Source organism: Pteropus alecto, unplaced genomic scaffold, assembly GCF_000325575.1.
Source record: "Pteropus alecto unplaced genomic scaffold, ASM32557v1 scaffold86, whole genome shotgun sequence".
Classification (NCBI taxonomy): Eukaryota; Metazoa; Chordata; class Mammalia; order Chiroptera; family Pteropodidae; genus Pteropus; species Pteropus alecto.
Window position 1 is genome coordinate 1,347,773 of NW_006442109.1, and position 14,714 is coordinate 1,362,486.

At 41.0% G+C, this 14,714-nt stretch overlaps 1 protein-coding gene across 1 annotated transcript in view; it reads left to right on the plus strand.

Annotated features, from left to right (window-relative positions):
• The first annotated feature begins 971 nt into the window (after nucleotides 1–971).
• Nucleotides 972–14,714, plus strand: part of SLC35F4 (solute carrier family 35 member F4) — a 167,152-nt gene continuing 153,409 nt past the window's right edge. The window contains exon 1 of the mRNA XM_006920142.2: nucleotides 972–1,117. Within this exon, the coding sequence (XP_006920204.1) occupies nucleotides 1,015–1,117 (103 nt within the window). The 5' untranslated portion in view covers nucleotides 972–1,014. The remainder of the gene's footprint in view (nucleotides 1,118–14,714) is intronic.

A 14,714-nucleotide genomic window follows, 5' to 3' on the forward strand; every position in this document is an offset into this window, starting at 1 on the left:
AGCTTCAAGGACGTTCTAGACTCAGACATACAGTCTCTAGACTGCAGCTAAAACTTTCACGGGTCCAGATATTCACAGTTTGAAGGGCTCTCCCCTGATGTTTTTGGCAATAAAGGAGAAAATCATTTCTCCTCAGGGCATTTGGAATTGGCAAAATAAACATGCTGCGCGCAGCTGAGTCTCACAAGCTTTTGATATTTTCATCGAGAGGATGCAGGGCCCGGACCTGGACTGTCAGACTTGGCGGCTTAATCTCTTAAAGTCTTTGTGTCCACAATACCCGGATAATCACTCCACGTATCACCTGCTGGGGGCTCATATTTCTTTTCATTTCTTAAAAAAAAAGACTCTCAGTCGTCTAGGCAAGTTGCGAGAACTAATTAACGCCTAGGAACGCTTGCATATCAGCAGACCCCAGGTGGCGTAGACGCCAAACATGGACCAAGTCCCAGGGGCGCCCCGAGGTGTCATCTCCCCGAGCGACAGTGTCCACTCTCGCATTAATAACATTTGGTTCGATTTGAGTCTCTCTCACCTCCACCTCTCCTCCCCGAGCCCCTGCCATCTTCTCACCTTCTATTCTCCCACGCCCCTAGACCAAGCATCCGTTCTGTCGGGGGCGGGGGGGTTCGGGGATGTCTACTCTTCGAGGAAGGAGCGCAAAAGGGTTAATGATGAGAGCTGGGGGCCAGGTGGGGCGCCCACACCCGCCCGGGCCGCGGAGGGCGTCGGAGGTGAGGGGGCGCTGTTGGGGCAGCAGTGCGCGGGGTGGCGGGCGGGAGAGCTGCCAGGCTGACTGAGAGGCCGGCCCGAGTGGGGGCCGCTCCGCCGCCGCTGCCGCCGCCGCCGCTGTGATGCGGAGCCGGTGCTGCGCCGGGCGGTGGAGTCAGAGCCCGGGCGCGGGAGCACGAGCTGCAACATCAGCACCGGCGGCGGCGGCACCTGCACTAGCTCCCGGGCCCCGCGCTGCGCTCTCCTCTCCTCCGTCTCCGGGGCCGCCGCCCCGCGCTCTCTATGGATGTCAAGGCGGCCCCCAACGGGGTGGCCACCATCGAGGACCGGATCTTGCGGATCACCGGCTACTATGGCTATTACCCGGGTTACTCCAGCCAGAAAAGTAAGACGCCGCGGGGCTGCCCTGCTTGAGGCGCCGGATAGGGGTGGGATGCGGGAGGAAGCGCCGTCCGGACACCTGCAGCCTTGCCTGCGCCGCAAACGCCACCCTCTTGGCGGTGGGGCCACTGGGAGAAAAGTATGTACGCTGTCCTCGGTGCTGAACCATGGGAGAGAAATGGAGCCCCGGTCCCTTGCGCTTAGGAGTTTGGAAACAGTCGCAGCCTTGGCGGCGGAGGCGCAGAGAGGATCCGGTGAGCGCTCCAGACGGCCGTCGGCCCGCTCACCCCTGGTTTATTTACGACCGGAGGAGGCTAATATGGCTGTTTACTTAGCGGAAAGTCAGCCTTTGGGGCTGCACTCCCAAAAGCCCCTACTGGGTGCCAGGCTGCGGGCGGGGCGCTTGGGGACGCAGGCTGGACGGATTGGGGGTGGGGCCAGCGAGAGCAGCGGACCCAGACTTGGGTCCCGGCGCCCGCTGGGTCGGCTTTCTGGCTCTGGGCTGCTGAGACGTTGCAAGCGCGGGAATTACTCTTGTTAAAATGTCTTTGGAAGGTTCTCCATCCTGGGTAGAGAAAGAACCGGCTTAGGGCTCCGAGTTCCGGAGCTTGGAGCCAGAGACCTGCGCACACGACTGGAGGTGGAGTGGGTGGGAGGGGGAGACAAGGCAAGGCCACCTGCCCGTGCTGCCTGCGGCACGTCGCGACTTCGTCTGAACCCCAGAGGGCCGTTCTGTTTCGTACCAGCTCTCTTCTGGCTAAGCTGGGTCCTGCGGCGCAGAGGCTTTCACGTTTCCGGAGCAGTTTTTCTGGGTGGGCGAGGAGGTGCACCCTACTCCCCCAGCACACAAAAACCACGACTTGTATTTGCTGGGATTAGTTCTGCCAACAACCAAAGTGAAGCTCGTGTTTTTTTCTCTCTCTCTTTCTCAAATGCGGGAGTAGCTGCGGCTTAGTTCCCATGCAGGTGGGGTTTCGCTTTTTCTATATCAATACTCTCATGTCGCATAGATGAAGGTTAATTAATATTTTCGCTTTTTTTTTTTTTTTTACCAGAAGCCTTGGAAGCTCCTAGAAGCATTTCTGATTGATATTTTTCTGTGACATTTTGAGGTGCAGTCAACATTACAGTTCCTCTGAAGCAGCTAAATCCTGACACATAGACCAGGATACACTTTTTTTTTTTCATGTAACTTTCTCCCAAACTGTGCTCCATCTCTATTGAATAATAATTCAAGAGCTTTCTTCCATGGGCTGTCCTCACACAGATATTTTCTTCAAGAAAGGCCTATCTGATTAGGATGATTTCTGTCTAGCTGTTTTTAGCATTAGAGGCTTACATTATTCATTTTCCATACAAAAGTAATTATATAGTGTTAGAATTTTCTGGAAAGAAAATAACATGCTGTGGAATGTGGTTTGAAGTCTTTGTACTATAGACTCGAAAACTTCTTTTTTTCCTATTGGCAAAGGGTTTCTTTTTTAACCCTAGAAACTTAAGTGAAGGTGCTAGCATACCCTGTGGAGATTCTTTAGATTTCAACTTTGAATATTTTAATTAGGAACCATGGATTTTGGTTGCTTGAAGAATATAGAAGCTGTCTGTGAAACTACAAGACTCAGGGTAGTATATTGTTATAATTTTTATAATGACGGAACTTTTGTTAATAAAGAACAAACCAAAAAGATTATTTAAAAAGTGACATTTTAAATAAAGATACATTCATCTTATTTTTTTTTGTACATTTTGAAATAGCTGCACGTTTCATTTGCTATACAATAACAGGACAAAAAGGGGGACCAGCATTGACCAAGACAGCAACTGAAGCTAAAAGGAATAAAGATGAATTTGGCATAGTTATTTGTGTTGAGCACTTACCTAACTTCAGGCCACAGAATTCAAACAGTGAAGGCAGAGAAACTCACAAGGACAGAGAATTACATGATAGTCAAATAACTTTCAGATGCTTGTGCTTTCAGAGGTAGAAAGAAATTGCCATTTTGCTCACTGAGAGACTAGGAGAGAAGAGAGCTGGAAGAGGGCCAGGCAGCTGAGCACCATGAAATAATCCTGCCCTTAATGCAGGCTTCAACTAGTAAGCAAACACATTGCAGCAAACCAGTACAATATGGTCAATTGCTTTAGCTGTTACCAGGAATGAGCAACAGCTTGGGGGAATTCTAGAGGGATATATTTATGAAAAGGCCCTGGTGAGGAATATATAACATGTGAAGGCAAGGTGATTTCTTGTTTTCTGACTGGTCATGTATGAGGCTTAAAGATGAGATGTTCTCTCTATCTATGCTGTTTACTTTTTTAGAGGTGGTAGGGACTCGACTCTGATATGCATCAATGAGCACCCTATTAATGCATCCTGCTGTCACCCCTGCCAATCAAGAAAATGAGTGCCTTGTCCAGAACAAATTCTAGTAGTCAGGCTGATATGAAATCTGTGTATTTTATTCTGATATGTGTGCACACACACACACACACACATACACACGCATAGTGTAGAGATGATTAAAGCATTTTTCTAACTTCGAGTTACTTATGGTCTGGTAGGGGAAATAGATCTATTTATTCAACAGGTGTTAACTGAGTACTTCCTGTGTGCCAGGAATATATCCATGAACAAAACAGACAAAAGTATTTTCCTTTTTAGAGCTTAAGTTCTAGTGAGAAGAAACAGACTATAAATAAACAAACAAATTATGTAACATATTTCAAGGTGATAGCTACTTTAAAAAATTACAGCAGAGTAAAAAGGATAAAAAAAATTCTGAGAGGCCTAGCTATTGTAACAATTTTAAATAAGGTGGTCAGTTGAGGCCTCAACTGAACAAAGATCTGAAGAATGTGAGGGAGTTAGCTATGTGGACGTCTAGAAGAAGATGTTCGGGGCAGAGAGAAGAGCCAGTGCAAAGCTCTGAGGTGAAGTGTGCCTGGCATGCTAGAGAAAGAGCGAAGAGGTCTGCATGGCTGAATTGGGATGAACAATTCCAATTGGTTGGAGATGAGGTCACTGTAGATACAGGGGCTCAGATGAAGTCATTTGGCTTGTACTCTAAATGAAAAGGGAAGTCTTTGCACGGTTTTGCAGGAGTAATATAACTTGATTTGTCTTTCAAAAAGATCAGTTTGACTGCTCTATTGGGGTAGGGGTAGAAGCAGAGAGACTAGTTGGTATGCTATTGTAATAACCTGGGTGAGAAATGATGGTGATTTGAAAATGATGGTGGTGACTGTAGAGGTAATGGGAGGTGGTCAGATTCTGGATATATTTGAAAATACAGACAATAAGGTTTCCTGATGGATTGGTTATGGTATCTGGAAGAAAGAAAAGGGTAAAAATGATCCCATCTTTTTTGTCTTGACCAAGTTTGAGTTGCCAGTGGCTAAAATGTGGAAGGTTTCAAGGTAAAGAAGTTTAGGAAGCTAGGGGAGGAATAAGGATAACATTTTGGAAAGATTAAATGTAATTGGAGATGTTGAATAAGCACAGAGATGTCTGACTGGAGATATAAATTAGGGATTTTCCAGTATTTAAATGCTATCAAAGCATAACCCTGATGAGATCTCTAAGGAGTGAATGTATATACAGGAGAGGAACAAGAACTGAACTCTGGGGCACTCAGACATTAAGAAGTTGGAGGGAAAAGGAGAAACCATTAAAAGAGACCAAAAGGAGCTTCCGGGGAAGTAGGAGAAAAACCAGGAGCACGTGATGCCCTGGAAGCCAGTGAAGAGTTTCAGAGGGAAGGGATTAGCTGAGTTCTGTGCTGCTAAAAGGTCAAGTGAAGACTGATAACTGACCACAAATTTGGCAACTGGGCATCATTGGTGACTTTGACAAGAGTAGGTAAAGTAACATAAAATAGATTAGAGTGTGTTTAGAGAGAATTAGAGGAAGGAATTAAAAACCTGAGTGTAGACAACTCTTCAAGATTTTTTGTGCAAAAGGGAAGAGAGGAATTGGGGGTTATAGGGTTAAGGAAGTTTTTATTTTTGAATGGGAAAAATAGCAGTATGTTTGTATGCACATGAGAATGATTGAATAAAGAAAATTAGTAATGTTGGAGAGCTAGGGTATCAAATATAGTACATAAGGAAGGGACATTACTTTTAGATAGAAACATGGATATAGGGCAGAGTGTGTGGGTGCAGGTTCTGGAAGGTGGTTAACTGAGATGGTGGGAGTCTGTTGAGATTTTCTTCTGGTTGCTTTAGTTTTCTCCAAATAGGAAGCAAGGTCATCCACTGAGAGTAAAGATTTGGGAGGAGGTGGTAGAGGTTGGGGGAGAGAGAAGGTGTGAATACATAAATAGAGAGAGCGAAAAATCTGGGGAAGTACAGTAAGGTTGTCTGGCTGCCTTAAAGGGCCCATTTGAAGTTTCTGGTCACAAATTTAAAGTGAAACCAGTCGGTAGGTTTTTGTATTCATTGACACAGTGGAGGCATAGAGCAAGTGAAGAAAAAGTTTAACTGCAGTTGCAGATTATCCAATGGGTATAATAAAATAATAAGGGCAAGAGAATTATGACTTTCTTCAAGGAAAGTGTAGTTATAATGATTGACCATATAATTTAAAGCTGGTAAGTAGAGAAGAGAAGAAATCAAGGTGATTGGGGAGAGTGAAAAGTGGTAGGACCAATGAATTGGAAATCTCAGTGGGATCAAAGGCTAATGGTAGTTAGCTGAAAGATGAGGTGGTGGTCAGAGAAATAAGAGGGGCGTCTACTATAAGAAATCATTCATTTCCATAACTCAAGTCAAAGGATAAATCCACTCGTGCTTTATTGTATTTCTGTTATTGATATTTTGGGGGTGAGCCTTTTTGTGTTTGTATAAGAAGGTAGTATGTTGATGTATAGTGAATTAAACTATGGTGGTTTGGAAATTGATTCTAGTATTAAACCTGCTAGCAACTGGCTCTGAGACCTGGGACTCTTCTCTGTGTAGACATTGGTTTCTTTGTTTGTAAAAAAGAGGGTAGAAGTCACTGAATCAGGACAGCCATGCAGTAGGTCAGCTTTGACAGCTTTTGAAAAGTCCTACCCTCTAAGGAAGAATCTCCCTCAGTAAACTCTAGTAAAATGTTTACTCTGCCTCTCCTCACCCCACCTTCTGTCTCAGACAGTGGCCAGTTGCCTCTCTGTTTTCTGTTGGCCTTTTGTTTTTTTTCCATATCCTGTGAGTGACCAGGTTCTGTAGTTGTTTCGCATTGATAGTTCCATATTAAGAATAAAACTTTTTCCCCTTGCTGTGATCCTATCTCTGAACATCCTGTCCGCAAAAAGAACTCTACCAACTTATGACTGCTTTGGCTCTCTGACTTTTCCAGCTGCTGCTATAACCTGTTTCCCAGAAATCTGGAGTCATCCTCAAACTGCCCTTTCCTCGTACCCCATAATCAGTTAACAAGTCCTATCTATCCTGCCCCAAATATGTGCTTTCCATCCCTGCTGTCGTTGCCTTAGTTTTATCCATCACATCTTTCTCTCGGCCTCACCTTAACAGTATTTAATTCCCTAAAATGCGAATATGCTCACCTCATTTCCTTGATCAATTACTTGAAATAAATCTTCATTTTCTGTGGAATAGAGTTCAAACTCCTTAGCTTGCCACAATCTGAGCCCAGCTTATATTGTTCTATTTTAGTACACATTTCCTCCCTAATTGCCAAAGTAATGCATGCTTAATGCAGAAAATCTGGAAGGCAGAGAAGCAAAGAGAGATTAAAAACAAAATTGCTCATAATTCCACCACCCAGAGGTGATTAGTATTAACATTTTGGTTAACAGTATCCTTTTGGCCTTTTTTTCTATCCATAGACACAAGCAAATGCTTTTTATTTCATACTGAACATTTCTCTCATTGGTCTATATATTTGTAATAACTTAAATTTAAGGTATGCATAGTCTTCCATATATTTAAGCACCTTAATCGACTTAAGTTGTTGGCTTTTTAGTCCACTTTTTCTCTTTAATTTCACATCCCACGTGGCCTCCACAGATACTGGTCACAGTCTCATCAAGCAGCTCATTGTTTTGGTAACATTATTGTCTTCATGCTCTTCTGCTCCTCCGAGCCTTTTCACACTACGACCCGAATGGTTTCCTCTCCCTATGTTTCCCTCATCACATGGTGGAAAGTTCCTATTCATATTTAAAGGCTGAATTTAAATGTGCTGTCCTCTGTAAAGCTTCCTGATTGCCCCAGGCTAGGTTAACCCTCCCTCTGTGCTTCTGTAATATTGTGTACTCACCTCTGCTCCAGCATTTAGCACACTATTTGGGGCTGTTAATACTTTACACCAGGCTATCTCACCCACAGAGCTTGGGGAGGGCAGGGACTTATCTTTATTTATTTTCCTCTTAGGCAAAGTATCTAGTATATTCTGGGTGCTCAATAAAGTTTAGCATGCTAGTGAATGAATGATTACAGATTCCTTTGAAGAATTTGAAGAGTTAATTATTTTTACATAGAAAAAAAGGAGTACATAATGGTAGTGATTGGAAGGAAATAAAAAAAATTTGTCAGCCATGAATGAATCAAACAGATGTGCCTATTCAAAGAATGAGAATATACCAAATGGTATTGTATGACCACTTTACCTTTGCGGTTGTAACTTCTGCATTTGTGTCTTCCTATTTCCTTCATGTTTTCTATACTTGAATTGCGGGGGGAAGGGAGGGCAATTTTAAAAATATGGACTGGTATAAAGTTACTAGAATTATAAGAAATAAAATGTGTCCACTCCTCTTTTGAAATGGTTACTATTGGTCTTCATGGTACAATATTAATATAAACACTTAAGCACTCTTACTGGAGTAAGTTATAAAATTGTCTCTTACTGGTGAAATGAAAACACCAGACATTTCTTCCAGTTCATATTCTGTTTATACCCTGATAATAAGCTTTATGATTCTTTGTATATGAGAGGTAGTGCTTTGTAAAGTTATAATTACCATAATAGTAATATTGAGAAGCCTTTGTAACAAAGTTTTAACTAGGACATAAAAGGGCTATGTTGATCCTGAATATTACTGCATATATTACTGATGTGGATAATAAGGTAGTTTCTACAATGTTAATTCTAATATGTATTTTCATTTAAAATATAAATTTACATATAAACTGGATATTTGTATTACAAAATACTACTTTTACTACTAGCTAACACGGGAGTTTAACATTAAGTTCTATATACTTTCTTTAGAAAGGCTATCCAAGACCTGTTTGAGGCCATGAGGTCTAACGCAAAGACCACAAGACCCTGCTCTGCTACTTGTTAGCCTTTCAAATTTGCTTAACTTGACCTCTCATATAAACAAATTTGTTCCTGAGAAATGGAAATAATAATAGTTACTTCACAGATCATTGAGAGGATTATGTAAGATAATGTATATATAATGCCTGGTACAATAGCAAGTTTAATGTAAGGAACTGTTATGATTATGGAGGAAACTAATAGAATCAATTTTATGATTTCAAAGAGGCTTGTTCACTTTTCCTTGTAAATAAATGGTTTACCACTTTTCCCCCCCATATCTAATGTTGTACTTTGAATTGTTACTGAAAATTATCTTACAACAATGTTCAAGATAATTTAAAAATTATCCAAGCCCAAAAGGGAGGAGACTAATCTAGGGCCTATGGGTGATAGGATGGGTCTGCATGTCTAGAGATCAAAGTAGAGGAGATTGCAGGGGTGAGGGAGGTGGGGGAATGCAGCAGTGTAAGTGGGGAGGGGAAGAGTGAAATTCCAGCTGAAGACGGGTAGCATGGGATAGGGTGGGTAGGGTTAGATAGGATTGGGAAGGCGAACAAGTGGAGAGGAAGTGAAGGCTGAGGATCAGTTTGGGATGGTCTATTGGAAATTGTATTCTTCCTGTTATATGCAGGGTCTTGAAACGACAGTTCCTTTTGTGCCTATTTATATAGTCACAAATATAACAGTGTATTTTACATTCTACTTTAAAAAATACATCATTATTTATAAACATATTTACATATTTCTTCACAGTCTTAAATAGTTATAATAGTTATAATTTTTTAAGTTATAAAGTATTTAACTAACAGACACAGAGGAATATAGAGAAAAAGAAAAATAACCTTGTGACCCTAACATAACTACTGTTATCTTGGTTAATTTCCGTCTAACCTTTCTAATCCATACAGGGGTTCACTTCTTGATTTATTGACAAGTAGAAACTACAGTGTAGTCATATTCTGATACATATACATTTTGTGCCCTGCTTCTTTTCCACTTAACATTTTAAGATAAGCGTTTTTCATGTTGTTGCAATTATCTTCTTTGAGAGGCTGGAATTAGATTCTCCTTTAAGAGATCTTGGCTTAAAAAATTTGGGCAAGCTGGTTCTCAGTTATTTGAGACCAAATAAAATGGTGAGACCTGGAGTGTTAGTGAGGGCTTGTTTAATTTCTAGTCACAGGATTGTACTTGAACTAGCTTAAGCAAAAATGAAAGTGATTGAAAAGATAGAGGGGTCTCTCATTGATGTTAAGGTTAGGGTTAAAGTGGGATAAGCTAGCATAAGGTACTGGAGGGCTGTGGGGAAAACGGGAAGCCCTCCTTCTCTGACTTTAATCTCTTTTTTTCTGGCACATGTTCTCCATTCTTGTCTCTTGCTGCAGGCTGGCTTTCTCTATATTCTTGTCCAAATTGTTGAAAATAGCCTCTGCCAGCAGTTCCAGTGTTTATATGTCCTTTCTTCAAGAAACCAGACAGATTGAGCAAGAATCTCTTGCTTCTAAGTTCATATTCCTGGGCAAAGGGAGTCTTTGGCTCAATTTGTGTCAAGTGCACACTCTAGATCATATTAACTGCGGTGGTTTGGGGCAGGGTCAAGTTATGAAACCATGGTGGCTAGATGCTTTCTAGGTAACCCTTGACTATGGGGGAAGAGGTAGTTTACAGAGAAAAGGAGAAATTGGCTGGATAGTCAACTTAATACCTATTTGGTTCACAGAGCTTTATATAAAAAGTTTTTCGTATCAACTCGCAGACTTTATTCAAGAGCTGATTTTTCTTTCTTCAGACTCAAGATATAGTAACTGAAGATGACGTTTAACATTGTATATTTCAAACAAGGGTTGCTATTCCACTATTCTTCAGTCTAGGATTTTCTATATTTTGTCCTGAGCCAACACCAAGATGCACCAATGAGGTGTCAATAATGATTTCATGTTCCTGAAAACCAGACATACTAAGAATTCTTTTCCCTTGTGGAAGATAAGATTCCTCAGGGTATTAGAGCCTGCAGGTTTTTGCTATTGATATCTTGCTAAGCCCTAGGTCATGTGACTTTGGAACTATCATGTGTTTTTGTTCATTCCCATGTTTAATCATGGGCATTCTAGAAGAAAAATTCAGGTCGAATGAGTTGGGAGCCATTTGGAGTACCATCCTCGCTGCCAAGTTATGGTGGCAGATTCTAAAGCTATTTCCCAGGGACCTTTTAGAGCAAATACATTAGAAGTTGAGAACTTTTCATTTCTCCCTATATATATTTTTTTTAAGTGTGAGCACCTGAAGCAGGAACTTCTTGTCTTGCATCTTTCTAGTGCACATCCATGTAGCAGCCTTTGTGATCTTTTAAAAGCATTCATTGGATCATGCCATTCTTCTGGCTAAAGTTCTTACTGACTTCCTGTATCTCTTTGGGAAACTCTAAATCCAGCCTACAAGGTTCCACATGGTCGAGCTCTTCAAATGGCACCACTCTTCCATGCTCTCACTATGCTTCGGTCACACTGGCACATGCTTCAGGCCCCTTTTCCAGCTTTATACATCTCTCGTCTCATGCACTTTTCCTTTACAGCACTCACTACAAACTGCAATTACAATTTACACTGCTTTTTGGGCTGTTTAATGTCTTTCCTGCTCATTGGTCTCTTAGTTCCCTAAAGGAAGGGATGGGTCTGTTTTGCTCAGCACTGTGTACCCAGTACACAGAACAGTGCCTGTGCACTCCATAAACATTTGTTATGTGATTAAGCCTTGTTAAAAATTGAGTAGACTTTTTTAAATCAATATTTTATTGGGAATATTTTTAGACTTTCAGAGAAGCTGCAAAGATAATAGAGAGTTCGTATGTACCTCTCACCCTGCTTTCCCCATTATTATCACTTTTTGTGACTAATGTACGTTTGTCAGAACTAAGGAACCAATACTGGTACATTACTATTAATTAAAATCTAGGCTTTATTTGGATTTCACCAGTTTTTCCATTAAGGTTCTCTTTCTGTTCCAGGATCCACTCCAGGATACTGCATTGAACTAAGTTGTCATGTCAAATAAGCTTTTTAATGCATTGAACTTGAAAAGATTATTTACATTTTATAGGAACTGCTTGGCCAATTTTTTAGGGCTCAGATCAGGTCATATTTGAAAATTTAACTGCTAGTTTTAGGTGACATTGGATTAAATTAATGTTAGAAGTGACCTATGACTTAACATAGTAATTATATAGTATCTTAAAGGACTGTTCTAGAACAGTTTTTAGCATTTCTGTTTTTTAACATTTTACTACCACTTGTGTACCACTTATATAGCATATAATATAATGTTTTTACACTTTACAAGGCAATAGCATATATGATTTCATGAAAACTCACAGCCTCTCCGTAAAGTGGGTATTATTATCACTATGTTAAAGACGAGGAAATTATGAAATTCAGATCCTCCTGTGGTGCAGCCCCTCCACCTCCTCCTGAATTGTGGGAGAAAATAAACTTCCACTTCATTTTTAGCAGTGCCCTTAATTCGCAATGTACAGCTATAGTAGAGGCTTAGCCACAGGGAGCCAGTGGGGTTTCTCTCCCTCCCCCAAGTCTGAGTTTTACCTCAAAAGGATGCTGTGGCCAAGGCTCTCTTTGGAAACAAAAGAAAAGATTGAATAAGATGGCCTTGAGAATCAGGCTGTGTCTCTGTGTGTCTCTGTGTGTGTCTGTGTGTGTGTCTCTGGTGTGTGTGTCTGAGAGACAGAGAGAGAGAGAAAGAGAGATAGAGATTGAGAGAGGGTTAGACACCTCTACTAAGATCCAGTTGGGACCTGGAATTTCACCCTTTTATAAGGAAGGAAGGGTGGGCGGGCAGCGGAGAGGCAGGAAGAGACTGCCCCCACTTAAGTCCCACCTGGCTTCCTCAAGATTATACCTGGATGTATGAGGGTCTATCTTTCTGGTCACGTTGAGGAAGACTTGCTTCCAGAAGGCAGCTTTTTCTCTTGAGAAGGATTCTCTATTTCCTGCATCTATAAGTTAAAAAGAAGTAAACCTAATAAGGGGACAGAAGGAGTAGAATTTGTCTTCCTGTGGTGAAGAATAGATGTCTGTAGTTTTGAGTCATTCGTGCCTGCACAGTACCTGCTAATAGTATTTGTGGAATTCTCATCATACATTAGTCTTAGCTGTCAATGCTTGCTAATAATTAATATTATTAGATTAATTAGATATTAATTAGATATTAATCTAATAATATTTCTCTAGTTATAACTGAAATCACTGGCACGTTGATACTGGTGTTGCCGTTGTCCTTTTCAGAAAAAAGAGTCCAATATTGTTTTAATATTGACTTTGTGGGTCTTATAGTCTTACCCTCTGTTATTCACATTACTGAATCTTCTGCAAGACTGGATGCAGAACTCTACCAAAGGCCTTGGAAATGCAAGTGTAATTGTAGTGATGCATCATTCCAGCTGAGATCTGAGCATCATTAGCTTCACACCATTGTAGGTAAACCATGCTTGTTTCCAACATTTCTAGATGAATGTCTTTAGACGGACCTTTCCAAATTTCTCAGCGTTAGCATTAATATCAGTGGATTTAAAATTTTTTTAAATGTTAAATCAATCGTATTTATGTTTAATGGATAATCATTTACCTTTTAAGATGAATTATTACTACCTATTCTTATCTTCAATAAGAGTTGAATATAAAATCTCTGACTACTTAATGGAAACCAAAAACAAAATCTGAATTTAAGAGGTCTTCAGGAGGTTATAACATCCTGCAGAGTTATTAAAATAGTTTTGGAGTTTTGAGTCTGTTACAGGAATATCATATTAGAATTCTTTTGAGAATCTGACAGGAGGGCAAATTCAGGTTTTAATTTTTTTATTATGTAATTGGGAGAAATATTCCAAGTACATTTAAAAAAAGTCCAAAGGGGGAAGAATGGAGCTTCAAACCTATTCTACTTCTGGCTTTTAAATCTTTCTCTTGGTTGCTCTGTTTTGGGGAGTTGCTGACAGCTTAGGTAAGACAATTTTTTGTTCCTCACAATACTCAGAAACCGAAATCTCTCACCTTGTTGATCTGATTTAGGGGAAGGTGAGATTTGGCTCTGTCCTCAGGATGGTTGGCCAAGTAGAAATAAGAGACCCCCTTCCCTTGCAAGCACTGAAACTTTTGACACTAGCTCAAACAGCATTGTCAGTGGAGGTCACACCCCTCCCATACACTGGAGGGGTGACTGTGGAGTGATGATATTCAGTACAGGTACTGTCAGGAAATAGGTACACACTCATACTGGACAATTAGAAGAAAGATGGGCAGGGTGCAGGGAAACTGAAAGAATTAGGAGCCTTGGGGCTGGTAGAGTGGGCTGTGAGAGTACAAAGAGGAGGGAGCAATTCCTGAAACACAGGGAAAGGGGGAGGGCTGTGTGGAGAGGGCTGCCTGACAGAACCTGTTTTGAGTGGAGTGACCCTGTAACCTGTGATGACCTCTCTCAGAGGGAGCCAAGATACAAATATCTTGATATCATTCTCCTCTCTCCTTCCCATCTCCTGCAAGTGGGTGTTCTCCATGGGCTGAACAACTTATGGAAGCCAAGGAACAAGGGGTTGAAATGCACAGAGCTCAGCCTCCTGGCCACAGAGCAGGCTGGAGAGGCACTTAATTAAAAAAAAAATTTAACAGGTAAAGAACAAATGAAATAGTTGCTTAGCTAAGAGAGTCTTAATCTAAAGATAATGTGCATGGGCATATGTGTGATTTTCTGAAAGTCTTCATAAGGTTCTTTAGATTCTCAGTGACACTCATGACCCTCAAAAGATTGAAATAATCACAGGCTTAAAATGTAAGGAAAGAAAGGAATACATGACTTAGTTTTTCAAAAACATTCATTCTTTCATGTCATTTGGATAGTCTGTAGCAGCCAATTGAAAAATACCGATACCAAGTGATGCTAGGTGGTCTTAAATAATGTATTTAGAGTTTCTCTTTGGGGATTAATAATAAGGTGATCCTGTGGTTCAGCTTCAGCTCCTGGAAATGAAAGAAGATGAGTGGGACTCAGATACTGAGAGCCTAGACTCATGGGAATCAGAGTCAAAGTCCATTTCCTGAAAGCTTCATTTATGTGTTTTCATAACTATAGCTTATACTTTTTTTCATCCCTTCAGAAAAGAATTATTTTCTGATAGCAAATCTTTACCTCATTAAGTTGCTGGGTAACAAAGCTTGTTGTTCATTCTATTTTCAGCTCATTTGGTATAGTCTTTGAGACAAATTTTATCCATTGGAGCTTGAGTAAATATACTCAAATGTTACTTTGGAGTGCTTGAGTATTG